This window comes from Emys orbicularis, chromosome 13 (assembly GCF_028017835.1).
Source record: "Emys orbicularis isolate rEmyOrb1 chromosome 13, rEmyOrb1.hap1, whole genome shotgun sequence".
In the NCBI taxonomy this organism is placed as follows: domain Eukaryota; kingdom Metazoa; phylum Chordata; order Testudines; family Emydidae; genus Emys; species Emys orbicularis.
The window spans coordinates 17,322,493-17,335,974 of NC_088695.1; the positions used below are offsets into that span (position 1 = coordinate 17,322,493).

Genomic DNA, 13,482 nt, shown 5'->3' on the forward strand with positions numbered 1-13,482 from the left:
AAGGACTTAACTGTGGAGGAGGCTTGGAATTTCTTTAAATTAGCTACTGTGCAAAAACCAACTAAAATTTGCATCCCAAACAAGGGGAAAAAACTTGTAGGGAAAGGCCAAGACCCATACGGATGAATAACCATCTAAAAAAAAATTATTAGGAATAAGGAGAGAACCTCAAGGGACTGGAAAAAGGGGTTGACCAGCAAAGAAAGCCGCATCATGTATGTTATAAAATGTAGGCACAAAGTGAGAATTGATTAAAGTCATGCTGAATTTGCTCTTGCCAAGGAAATTAAAGTAAATAATAATAAGTTATTTAGTTATGTAAATAAAAAAAAGAAAAGGAAGGATGAAGATCGGGGTGCTATGCAGTATGGATGGGAAGGAGATTAAAGATAATCTAGGAATGGTCCAAAAACCAAATGAATACTTTGCCTTGGTTTTCAATAATATGGAAAATGTACATGAAGGCAGTATGGTTGGTGGAAATGAGTGCCTACAACTGGATATGACTACATCTGAGATGCAAGAAAAACTTAAAGAACTTAATGTACTCAAATTGAGGGCAATGGATAATTTCCATGTTGGAATACTGGAAGAACTGGCACATGAGTATGGTAGCAAGGATTTTTAATAAATCTATCTATTCGGGGGTTGTATCTTATGACTGGACAATAGCTAACACTGTGCCTATATTTAAGAAAAGGGGAAAAAAAGATCTAGACAATTGCAGACATGTTAGTCTGAGCTCAGTAGTATGCAATTTTGAAGGACCAACTGTGAAGGAAAGAATAATTAAATTCATAGAGGTAAAGGGATGTAACGCAACATGGGTTTATGAAAGGTAGACTAACCTAATTTCTTTCTTTGAGAAAATAACTAATTTTTTTAGATAGGGAAGTGCAGTAGATCTAACATACTTGGACATCAGTAAAGCATTTGACACTGTACTACATGGGAAATTATTAGTTAGGGAAAATGGGGATTAGTATAAGAATTGTAAGTAGTATAAGGAATTGATTAAAGGGGAGAAGTCAACGGATTGTGCTGAAACATGATTGGACTGGAGGGAGGTTACTAGTGGAGTTCTTCAGGGATCTGTCTTGGGACCAATCTTATCCCAAATTTTTGTTAATGACCTTGGCACAAAAAGTAGGAGTGTGCTAATGAAATTTGCTGATGATGCATACTGGGAGGCATCATCAATACAGAGGAGAATTGGATTATTATACAGGAAAATTTGGATGACCCTGAAGACTGGAGTGACTGAAGTGGGCTGAAATGCAATAGTACAAAGTGTGAGCTCATGCACTTAGGCCTAATAATAAGACCATCCGTTGGAAGTGACAGTGGAGGAGAGAGACTGGGTACATGGGCTGATCACAGGATGACTGTGAGCCACCAGTGAGGTGGCTATGAAAAGGCAAATGTGGTCCTACGATGCATTAGAGGAGGCATTTCCAGGAGAGAGAGAGAGAGAGAGAGAGAGAGAGGTATTAATGCCATTGTACAAAACACTGGCAAGACCTCATTTGAAATATAGTGTATATTTCTAGTCATCCATGTTCAACTTAAACTAGAACAGGTGCAGAAAAGATTTACTAGGATGATCAGGGGAATGGCAGGCCTATTTTATGAGACAAGACTGGAAGAGCTTGGCTTGTTTAGTCTAGCAAAAAGAGGGCTGATAGGGCATGATTACTCTCTCTATATATATATATATTGGGGGGGCGGGGAGGGTAAATACCAGGGAGGGTGAAGAGTTATTTAAGCTAAAGGATGAAGAACAAATGCATATCAATTGATCATGAAGAAATGCAGACTTCTAATAGAAGAAAGTTTCTAACCATCAAAGGGGTGAGGTTCTGGAACAGCCTCCCAATAGGAGTTGTGGGGGCAAACAATGTAATTGGTTTTAAGTGAGAGCTGGCCAAATTTAAGAGTGCAGTTGTATGATGGGGTTGCATGTGATGGTGGGAGGCAGGGCTCAGCAAACCCAGGACTCACTTCTGGTTTATGTCTTCTGTTCCCAAAGCTCATGCTTCAGGGTTTCAGATGGCCACTGGCAGGGGTCAAGAAGGGACTTTTAAAAATCTCCTTCCTCTGAAGAATCAGAGAGGGCCATGGCTGGAGATGAGGCCTTGAGTGGAGTGGGCCAGGGATCTGAGTTGGCACTGAGCATTGTCTCTCTCTCAGGTGCTTGGCTGGCTGGTTCTTGTGAACAGGCTCAAGGTCTAACTGGTCGCCATATGTGGGGTTGGGAAGGAATTTTCCCCCAGGTCAGGTTGGCAGTGACCTTGGGGTTTTTTCACCTTCCTCGATAGCATGTGGGTGTGGGTCATAACCCAGGATTACTTGGGTGTATCTCACTTAATCATTTCCCTGCCTTTGCATTCGTGCACCTTGGTCCCTTTATTCTTTGCCTGTGGCACATAATAGTCTAGTCTCCTGAGGGCTGTAATACTTGGGTGTCATTTTGGTCGTTGGGGTTTAATGTGCGGGAGCAGGGGTAGTGTTGGTGGCCTGAGATATACAGGAGGTCAGACAAGCTGATCTTGTGGGCCCGTCTGGCCTTAAATGCTGTAACTCTATGATTCTTCCCTGGAAATCACCCACATTTCCTGCCATCTCCTCCTACACTCATAGCCTCTCTGTCCTGCAAGTCATGCCTACTTAACTGAATAGTGATTGTAGTGTTTTACAGCCTTCTTTGTAGACATTCACAGTACACACCATACAAATTACTGCTCAGACAAGCAGCATAGCAAAGGCACACGCTAAGTTTTATTTTGTTTGATGTTGCACTCTAATGTTCTTGAAAGGTAATATGCAAGAACCATGAATGGTGAATTTTGAATAATGTACCACATTTTTGATTAAAATATCATTTTGTTTTGGATTTTGGAAACTGACCAAAAAAAATATCCCCTTTCTCTCTTTTTTTCCATTTTTTCAAAAGGAAGGAAATGTTTAAAAAATAGGTCAAAATACATCTACATCTTTACTATTTTCCAAGTGAAAAGATAAGAAAACATTTTTTTAAATTTGTTGTCTTTTAAACCTTATTTAACTTATTATTTAAAAAATAACCTTTTTCATTTTTCCAATTAATAAAAAGAAAATGCTAAATGTATTTCCACCACTTTCTCATATTTTTTTAAAAAAATGTTTTCCAGACATTTGGGTTTTACCCTTCCCTCTCTCTTGTTTGTATCTTTTCCACAATTTTTCCCTGGAGGGAGGGGGGAAGCAAGCAAGAAATTTAAAATCCAATCAAAACAAAGGCAGAAAACTGAAAATTTTAGTTTCTAAAAGCCAAAACAAACTGAGAATTTAATCTAAATTCTTGAAATATTAAAAATATTGACATATTTAAAATGCCAATTGGAAATGAAAAGATATTTTTGTTTCATTCCATTTTGAATTTTTCCAATAAAAAGTTGAAATATTTAGTAAAAAATGATAAACTTCATTTTCACCAAGCCCTTCTTTTTCCAGAGGGTTAACAAATTTTGACCATCCCAGTTTTAATTTGCTGCTCCATCTCAGTTTGAGTCCCATGCCAATATTTTTGTCCATGCTGCAGCTTCTGCAAGCAACTGGGCACAATGATGAATGTATGTTATGTATATTCAGTGGCACTGTGAGAACTCCAAGCAATTGAACTAAAGGCTTTGATGCTCTCAACAATTACTGTCTTCTACTTACTCTCTAATTATCTAAATCGTCTTGCATACCTTTGTACGTAATGTGCCAAGACTGACATGGGGATGTGTTGTAATAAATGCGCCTACACATTTAAGGTGATTGTGAGCTCAACTGTGGAAAAGTGGATACAACTTTACAAAATGTTCCAATCACATATATGTAGATGGGAAACAGTGCAAAAAGGGAGATGGAATGACTGAACTAGTCCAAATGAAAAGGCATACTGATTCAGCTCAAGGACTGTGTTAAGATCATTTCTGGTAAACAAGAGAAATTTGGGACAGGAAATCAATGAACCAAAATTGGTGTGTCAGAAATTAGGCCTAATTGATGGACAAAATAACGATGGGGACCAGCTATTCCATCCATCACTCGCCTTTGGGGTCCTTAGAAAAAGAGACATTGGGATGAAAATTAGAAGACGGGGTCAGGGATGCTGGCTGATTGAAAGATGTAACATCACTGGGCCATTGTCATTCAGATCCTGTGAGATGTCCTGACCAGACCAGATTAGGGAGAGGGACCCAGATGACACCACCACCTCCACCGGCTCCTGATAAGTCCTGAAAACCATCTGTGAGGTGAGCCTGTGTTTCCCCCACCAACAAAGTGGAAATTTTCTGTAATATTTTTTATGAATCCTAGACATGTCTCAGTTTCCCCTGTGTTTTGCATTGTTACCATGTGGGGTGGGGAATGGTTTGCTCTCAGGACAGACTAAGAGACATAGGTATGAATGAGGCCTAGCTGTCTGAGACTGAAAGAATCATTGCAAAGGACTGGCCAAGGCCAACCCCTTGCCAGTGGAGAATCTGAGAAGACAAGGCAAAGCCAATCACCAGGACATTGACACTTTGCAGCCAAGGACCCAGAAGGAGATGGATTTTCCCACCTCTCAGCAGGGAAATGGAACAACATCCCTCAGCTCAAGAATTATGAAGGTGTGAGGTGAGAGGATGAGTTGGCTGCTGGAAGGAGTTGGGGCTCTCACCTGGGATCTGACCAAGGAAGTCAGATGAAGAGACAGACAGAGTTTGAAAAATGGGGTTCTCTACAGCTTGTCTGGGCTCTGAGCTCACCAGAATGGACTAGGCTTTAATGAGTGCTTCATATGTAATGAAAGAGGTGCCAGGACGCAAGCAATTTTTTTACATTCATAACTGATGCAGCAATGCCAGAGGAGCTGGGGATATGAACTGCCAAGCCTAGAGCTCAGCAGGATAGGTCCATCAATGGCTATTAGCCAGAATGAGCAGGGATGGTGTCCCTAGCCGCTGTTTGCCAGAAGGTGGGACTGGGCGACAAGGGATGGATCACTTGATAACTGCCCTGTTCTGTTCATTCCCTCTGAAGCACCCAGCATTGGCCACTCTCGAAAGAAAGGATATTGGGCTAGATGGACCTTTGGTCTGACCAAGTATGGCCGTTCTTATGTTCTTCTTATGTTCAGCCTTGGCACAAATTAAGCACTGGCTTAATTAATCTAAGGACTTCCTAGGCTGTGTTCCAGTTCATTAATAAACCCGACTGTTTTGAGTGTCACTGTGTGAGTGTCACTGCAAATGTTGGATGATGTGCATTAACCCCCAAAAAGTGGACAGGTCTCGATGAGGAGTCTGTCTCCATTGGACTCACTGTACAGAGCTCACAGGGGGAAGCAGGAGGGCTGAAGATCAGAGGTTCTATCAAGGAGGTAATGAGGCCACATGGCCTACCCTGTGTGGGAGGAGTGAGAACCCTTTGGGGTCTGGCATACTAAAGGGGTTCCTCCTAGAGACTGTTCCAAAGCTGGGGGCGTAGCACCAATCCTGTGGACCCATGACCACCCTCACTCCCGTGTGTCCTTTACCTTCTCCACCTCATTTCTTCTTTTTCCTACCCATCTTTTATCTTCTGTTTATAAAAAGTCTGGCTTAGCTGGCTGAGATAATATATTTTGCAATACTGCTGTAAAAAGTCAAAAGGCTGTTTAATGGTGTGTTTGCCATGGTGCTAAGCAAACTAAGGTCTTTATATACCAAACCCCAGACCTTGTTTAAAGCTGTTTAATGTTGGACAGTTTTAGGGTCATGTTGACACCTTTGGCTCTTCGGACCCATTTATTCCATCGTCATTAATACAACAGGGGCCAGGTGCAGCATAAGTGCGATTTGGGAACAAAGGTAGTGTGGGTGTTCCTACAAGGAAGTCCTAGTTGTGTGACTGATGAAATATGGGGAATTGGCTGACACATTGAATCATCGGCATTATTTTAGGATATGCTGAGCACAGTCCCAGGCTCGCTCTGGGTGGAGTCAACAACTTCCAGACACTTGGGACTTGGGAACAAGGGAAGTACGGGTGTGTGATGAATGTGGAAATGTTGGCAATATTTTTGTGAGTCATGTGCCTCAGTTTCCTTTGGTGCTTTTTACGGCTATGCACTGAGTGCAAAGGGAGGAGACAAGGTTGGACAGCTGATTGGAGACCAGAATAATCAAACCAGAATACGCCTCCATCTGGCTTGGCTGGACTTGCTGTAAAGAGACACAGAGGGAGACCTGGTGCGGCTGTGACAGGGTGTTGGGAGGCCCTGCCCCTTTCATCTGCCATCAGACACATCTGAATCTGGCTGCCCTCTATTCTTCCTTGAAAAGCATTCACTTTCCCCACCATTTCCTCATGTCCTCTAGTCTTTTACGCCACTTTTGCTGAATTGAATAATGGTCATGGTGCTTTACGGCCCTTTTCTTAGCCCTAGTCTACAATATGGATTTATCTCAGTATAACCACATTGATCAGGGGTGTGGATGCAGTTATACCTACCAAACTCCTGGTGTAGACTGCACTAGGTCTATGGGAGGGCTTCGCCCGTCAACACAGCTACTGTCTCTCGGGGTCTGTCCTGGAGTCTCCAGGAATTAAAGGTGAAGCTTTAATTAAAGATTATGTCATGTGATGAAACCTCCAGGAATATGTCCAACCTAAATTGGTCAATCTAGGGAGGTGGAATATGGGAGAAGGTCACCCGTCAGCATAGTTAGCATCTTCACTAAGCGTTACAGCGATGCAGCTGAACCGGTGCAGCACTGTACATGTAGACAAGCTCACAGACATTGACAGTACGCAGCATACAAGAAATTGCTTAGATGAGCAGCATAACAAAGGCACACAATACCCAGTCTTTATTAAAGTATCTGTCCTGCAAGGTGCTCATGACACAAAGTACCTCATTGCATCACACCTTCTGGCGCTATGCTTCCGATTGTCTAAATGTCATATGAGGAAAAGCTAGATTGGCTGCATATACTGCCAATAATTCAGATCATGAAAGTGGAGCAAATGTGTGTAAATAACAAAGATTAGTGCAGTGAACTTGCAGTACATTCAGCATGAAACAAGTTTAAATTTATATTAAACAAGTAGCAAAGCCAATTTTCTGTAATACATACATTTTATCTTCTACAAAGAAGAGAATGTAATCAGCAGGCATTTCTAGTGGGTCAGAATTTAGACCGTTTGGGTGCCTTGTTTGAGAAACACAACTTTAAAACTGCATTTCCTGAGTTTCTAAACATTTGATGTTTTTTATTTTATTGTTAGCACTCATATTCTTGAAAGAGAATATGTGCTCTGCTATGAATTGTGAATTTTGAATAATGTCCTACATTCCAAACTTGGAATTAAAAATATCATTTCATTTTGACTTTTGGAACCTGCCAAATTTTTGTTTTCTGTTTTCAGATTTTGAATTTTCATTTTCCCCCAAGCTCCTACCTTGCTTTTTTCACTTCTTCAAAAGGTAGAATATATAAAATATGTAAGAAAGTAGGTCAACCATACTCTTTCACACGTCTTTTCTTTGTTCCAAATGGTAAATTGTGAAAAAGAAAAAAAATGGGTCACGTTTACATTTTTTACATTTTTATTTTACTTTTCATATTGTGCTCAGACCCAGGTGCCAGTCACTCAAGTGAACTCTGCAGAACAGACATGCCTGGGGAGAGATTTGAAGGGAGATCAGCAATTTTGAAGAAAAGTTAAATGGAATTATTTGGTAAGTGTGGCAATAAATCAAAATTGTTCAATCACTGGTAAATACTTGCAAAGTCACCTAATGTATTGAGCACTGAACTTAGTCTCAACAGCCCTGGGTTCTATTCCTGGCTATATGACTGGTTGGTAGATTTGCCTAGAGCTAGACACCGCAGGGCCCTGTGCCTTAATTTCCCCATCTGTAAAAGGTGGTTAATAATGGTTACCTGCTTTGACATGTAGGGATGAAAAAAATCCCTATTGGAGCTCGTCATTAATATTAATTAATTAGTTTTATTTATATAAAGTGTCTCTGTCTCTATATGCATATTTAACAAAAACATACAAGCCAACAAACATAAACTGGATTGGTCCATTGTTAATGAATGTGTCCCTGCCCATGCAATCCAGCCCTACTAATAACTGGCCCACTTATCCTCCACGAAATCAATCTTTTCCCAAAGATTTGGGCTGAAACTCACAGCCAAGCAAAGGGCCAGGAAAATACCTATGCACCATTTACATCCTATTTTGAGAGTTTAAGTTCAATTAAGCTCTGATTGGCACATAATTTAATGAAGCATTTACTTCTGCAACTTTGTGTATTGACACCATTCTATTAGTATATATCTGCCTTATAAACCAACATAAATGTGTCCACATAGGCGTTTGCACAAGTTTTAAAACAATGCAAATTCTGTCCTTACATGGTACATAGGTCTTCTGCTGGATCTTTACACAGGAATGAATTTCACCTTAGGGAATAGATACACCTTGTATTGCCTTAAACCATCTAAGGATGTCAGTCCAAATGCAATGGATGGAGCAGTGATTTCTATAGTTAAGGAGCCTTCACTTAAAATGTCTTGTCATTAGTTCCCTGATGTATAACAGGGCAGCTCTATTAACTTAAACAACTCAAAATTGAGAGGCAGTAGGGCAGGCAGTCAGGGGGAGTCCTGGGTTTTGAACACAGCTCATTCCCTTTCTCTGTGCCTTACTTTCCCAGTGTCACACAGTTATTCTGGGCCACAGCGAGGGATAGAAATCAGGAGTTGTGATACCTAGTGCCCACTGCTCTAACTCACTAGATCCCATTTCCCTCCCAGAATGGTGAATAGAACCCAGGAGTCCTGAATCCCAACCTCTCCCTGGTCCAGCCACTGGACACTTCTCCCCTCCAAAAGCTGGGAAAAGAACCCAGGAGTCCTGACTTCCACTCCTACTGGCTGTAACCACTATCCCCCACTCCTGTCCTAGAACTGGGACCAGAACCCAAGGGGTCCTGAACCACATGACAATTCTTCTTCCCCCTTGATGCAAAGGTCATTTTTTACCCATCAATTTGACCAGAGCTCCTTTGACATCCTTGTTTCTCAGGCTGTAGATGAGAGGATTCAGGAGGGCAGACACCACACTGTAAAACAAAGAGAAGTATTTGTCCCTCTCGGGTGAGTAGCTGGAGACAGGACGTATGTACATGAACATGGCAGCACCATAGAAGAGTGTAACCATGGTGATGTGCGCAGTGCACGTGGAGAAGGCCTTGAACCTCCCCTCCGCTGAGGAGATCCTCAAGCTGGCCGCTAGGATGAACACGTAAGAAACCAGGATCAAGAAGACCAGGGTCATGAGCAGTATCACCCCCATCACGAAAAGCACCACCTCAGTGACCCATGTGTCTGCACAAGCCAGCTTAAAAATGGCTGGCACCTCACAGAAGAAGTGGTTGATCTCATCTGGGCCACAGTAGGGCAGCCTCATGGTGACGCCAGTGTGCACCATGGCAAAGAAGAAACCACCCACCCAAGAGCTGGCGGCCATCTTGACACAGATCGACCTGCTCATGATGAGGGTGTAGTGCAGCGGGTGGCAAATGGCCACGTACCGGTCATAGGCCATCACAGCATAGAGGATGCACTCAGTTATCCCCAGGAAGAGGAAGATGTACATCTGGATGATGCAACCTGTGTAAGAGATGCTCTTCTTTTTGGAGAGGAGGTGGAGCAGCATCTGCGGCACAGTGGTGGTGGTGTAGCTGATGTCCAGGAAAGAGAGGTTGGCCAGGAAAAAGTACATGGGCATGTGGAGATGAGAGTTGATCCTGATAAGGGCAAAGATGAGGCTGTTCCCAAAGAGGATGGCTAAGTAGATGGCCAGGAAGACTGAAAAGAGCAGCATCTGCATCCCGGGCTGGCTGGAGAATCCCAGCAGGATGAACTCTGACACGGAGCTTCTGTTCTGCCATGTAAGATTTCTCATCATGTCTTACATGACAGGGGGTGGGATGGGGTGGGGAGAGGGGTGGGGAGAGACAAATGATAAAAACCACATTCAAGGCTGATAAAGCACAGAAGGTTCATAGGTTCCATCTATCTCCACACATATGTGATCTTCATCACAGTAGTATCTGAGCACCTCACAGTCAGCAATGGATTTTAGCCTCATGACAGCCCTGTGCATGAAGGAAGCAGACACTATCTCCAATTTACAGTTGGGGAAATTGAGGCAAAAGGTAAATTAAGTCATTTACTCAAGGACATCTTTTCTTTAACCAGATAACATCAGGGCAGCATCATACTAGGCTCTGTTTGTACATGTAACCCTTCTACCAGGTGGAGTTGGCAGCAATATCTAGAGGTTCCTCTTAACAATACAAAACAGAGCTGGCTCCAGCCCCCACCCAATAATCTGAGAAAACTAAACACCACCCCTGGGCACTTCTAAAAGTCAATAACTGCCCCACTAGCAAGCAATGAGTCTGTGTGTAACAAAAGAGAACTTTTATTACAAGGGAAAGGGAACCTGGCATTAATTTTGGGAAACACCCACAACCATGATTCTAAAGCATGTAACCCTAAGCAAACACCCACCTCACAGTGCATTGGGCAGTATCTTCTGCCTCAGTTTCCCACTGTGTGGAGAGAAAATCTGACGAATGAAAGTCCCTTTAACACGCCACTCCCTTTCCCTCCGCTGCACCCCGCTCACGGTTGGCTGTCCTTGGTCAGCAAAGATCCGGAGGTGTGTTCACCTCTCATCCCTGAAAATGAGAGGGGAAGGACATTGACCAATGCTGCTGATGCTGTAATCTGGTGCCACTTGGCACCGCAGTTATCTCTGCAGTCATTAGCTGCCTGCTGTTACCCCCTGTAGGCTCTCTAGTGTAGCCATAGCCCCAGAAAGCTTTTCCTGATACCCAACCTAAATATCCCCTGCTGCAAGCTAAGCCAATTACTTCTTGTCCTATCCTAGGTTGATGTGGAGAAGAACTGATCACTGTCCTTTTTGTAACAGCCTTTTACATATTTGAAGACCATTATTATGTATGCTCCCCCCGCACCTCAGACTTCTATCCTCTAGACTACACATGCCTACAAGTTCTTTCAACCTTTCCTCACAGCTCATGTTTGCTAAACAGCCTATTATTTGTATTACTCTCCTCTGGACTCTCTCCAATTTGCTCACAAATTCTTTAACTGTGGTGCCCAAGCTGGATGCAATACTCCAGGCAAGGCCCCACCAGCGCTGAACAGAGTGGAACAATCACCTCCCCAGATTTACTGCTATGCTGTGGGGTCCAGAGCTGCATTGGTCCAGTCGTGCAAAGCAGCCATCAACCTGGCTTAAACAGACAGGTGAACGAGCTGTATGGCTTCCTTGGCTGCTTTCCCCGTTTTGCTGCAGAGTGCTGTAAAGCACACCCAGCGTACCAGTGATTCTGGTGCACACTGTTCTTTTATTTGGCCAGGAACATACCAGTGAGAGGAAGTTATTAATATGGCCCACGATGGAGCAGAAAAGAATGCAACAGCTCAAAATTAAATCTCAGTCTAAATCTGATACATTGCCAATTTAAACAGTGATCGCTAAAGAAGGACATCAGTTCCACCCTGGTATTATGTAGTATTTTATATAGATTCCCAAACAATCCAAAAGTGTGTGTTTGCGGAGCATCAATATGCACATTTTAGCTCTTGGGGTAGGGGCTGCGTCTATGCATGTTTGTTCTATCTCTGTTTTTGAATCTCTGTCCAGTGCCTTGTATATATATATCTTCCTACTGTATTTTCCACTGCATGCATCTGATGAAGTGAGTTTTAGCCCATGAATGCTTATGCTGAAATAAATGTGTTTGTCTCTAAGGTGCCACAAGTACTCCTGTTCTTTTGGCCACAAAACCTTCGCTAGTCCTCCCCTCATTCTGGATTTAACCAGTAGTCCATTTGTTCCAGTCTCTTAATTCTTATTTCTAGGAACATAGGCATTTCCAGACTGTAACAAACTACTTGTCCATCTCGTTCAATCACCTATCTACAGCTGTGGCCAGTATCAGCTTTGAATTAAAGGAAAGTGTAGGAAGCCCCCTAGTGGTTAATTATGCAATTACCAGCCCACAAGGAAAGTTTCCCTCCTAAACCCCAAGACTTAGAAGTTAGTTTAGGTTCCAAAGTTTGAGAGTTTATATCCTTTCCAATCATTTGGTCATTAATTCTCACCAATATATATATGCAAATTCCTCAGTGTGGTATTTTCATCACCACAACATTCATTATAAAATCCACTTACCTTCATTTGTGAGAGAACAGCATAGTGTCTTCAGTTGTAAAAGTACAGGATCCGGATTTATTAATCAAAAGGATCACTTAAGCTAATTCCTCAGGCAAAGTTGCAGAACAGTGCCAGGTATTGTAGAAGACTTTTGGGTACCTCTCACTGGCTCCAGGTGGGGGCGGGGGGGAACGAATAAAACAAAGATAAATTAAATAGTTTGCCAGTGTATGATAAATTTAATGAAAATGTGTTTCTAACTGAACTGAAGCTGATATGATACAGGAGGCATGAATTTACAATGCTACATTGTTACAGATTTTCACTAGGTTAGACTATAAATGGGCTGGAGTTTTTGTGAACCACAGTTTTGTTCGTGTATGCACGCATAGCAATTGTTAATTTATTTTTCTTCAGCAGATTACAGAGTATTTGCTGTTTGTCCCATGATGTGAATCTGATTCACTGTCCCAGCTTCAAAAAGGTAAACACAATACACTGGACATAAGCAAAGGCTAAAATAATAAAAAATATTATATATATTATATATAACATATAACACTGTGTGGAAAAGATCAACCAACTAAAAGAATAAGGGTTAAGCGTGATTCGTTCACTTCTCAGGTCCACTGCCCTATGAATAAACCCAAAGGTTCCAAGGGTTGCCTGCAAAAAGGTTTGAGATATTTCAAAGGTGGCTTTAAATCCCAGGCCTTTCTTTGGTTTGTTTTTAAATAAACTCAACAAAGGCAAAAACAACTTGTTATTTTTCAGGTCTCTCAGGGGTTTTGTCCTCTGGCCATTCAATTAAAACAAACTTGTTAGCTGAAAATATACACAATGTAAAAAGTTACTTATCTGCACCCCATGTCCCCAGGATATGACTGCTTAAAACATACTAATGTGTTTATCTTCACCATTACCTGCTCGGTAAGTAAGGATTATTATCCAAATTTTACAGATGGGGGAAACTGAGGCACAGAGAGATGGTGGAACAGGGTTCTTAATCAACAGCAAGCCCCCATTGTAAAAGCCACTGTACAAACCCAGATGATGATGATGCTGAGCAGAGTCCCTGTGTTGGGAAACTACAGTTTAATAAGCAGAACAGACAAAAGGTGGGAGAGGAGAAAGAGTTGAAGGATGAAATTAAATTATGACACCACTCAAGAGTATTGTCTGGTTATCATTTATTATATGGATTATTGTAACACC

General features: G+C 42.1%; 1 protein-coding gene across 1 annotated transcript; it reads right to left on the reverse strand.

Moving 5' to 3' along the window:
- Positions 1-9,042: 9,042 nt before the first annotated feature.
- LOC135888197 (olfactory receptor 5V1-like) lies at positions 9,043-9,978 on the reverse strand. Its single transcript, XM_065416010.1, has one exon. The coding sequence runs from the start codon at positions 9,976-9,978 to the stop codon at positions 9,043-9,045; it is 936 nt and encodes a 311-aa protein (XP_065272082.1).
- Between the last annotated feature and the right edge of the window lie 3,504 nt (positions 9,979-13,482).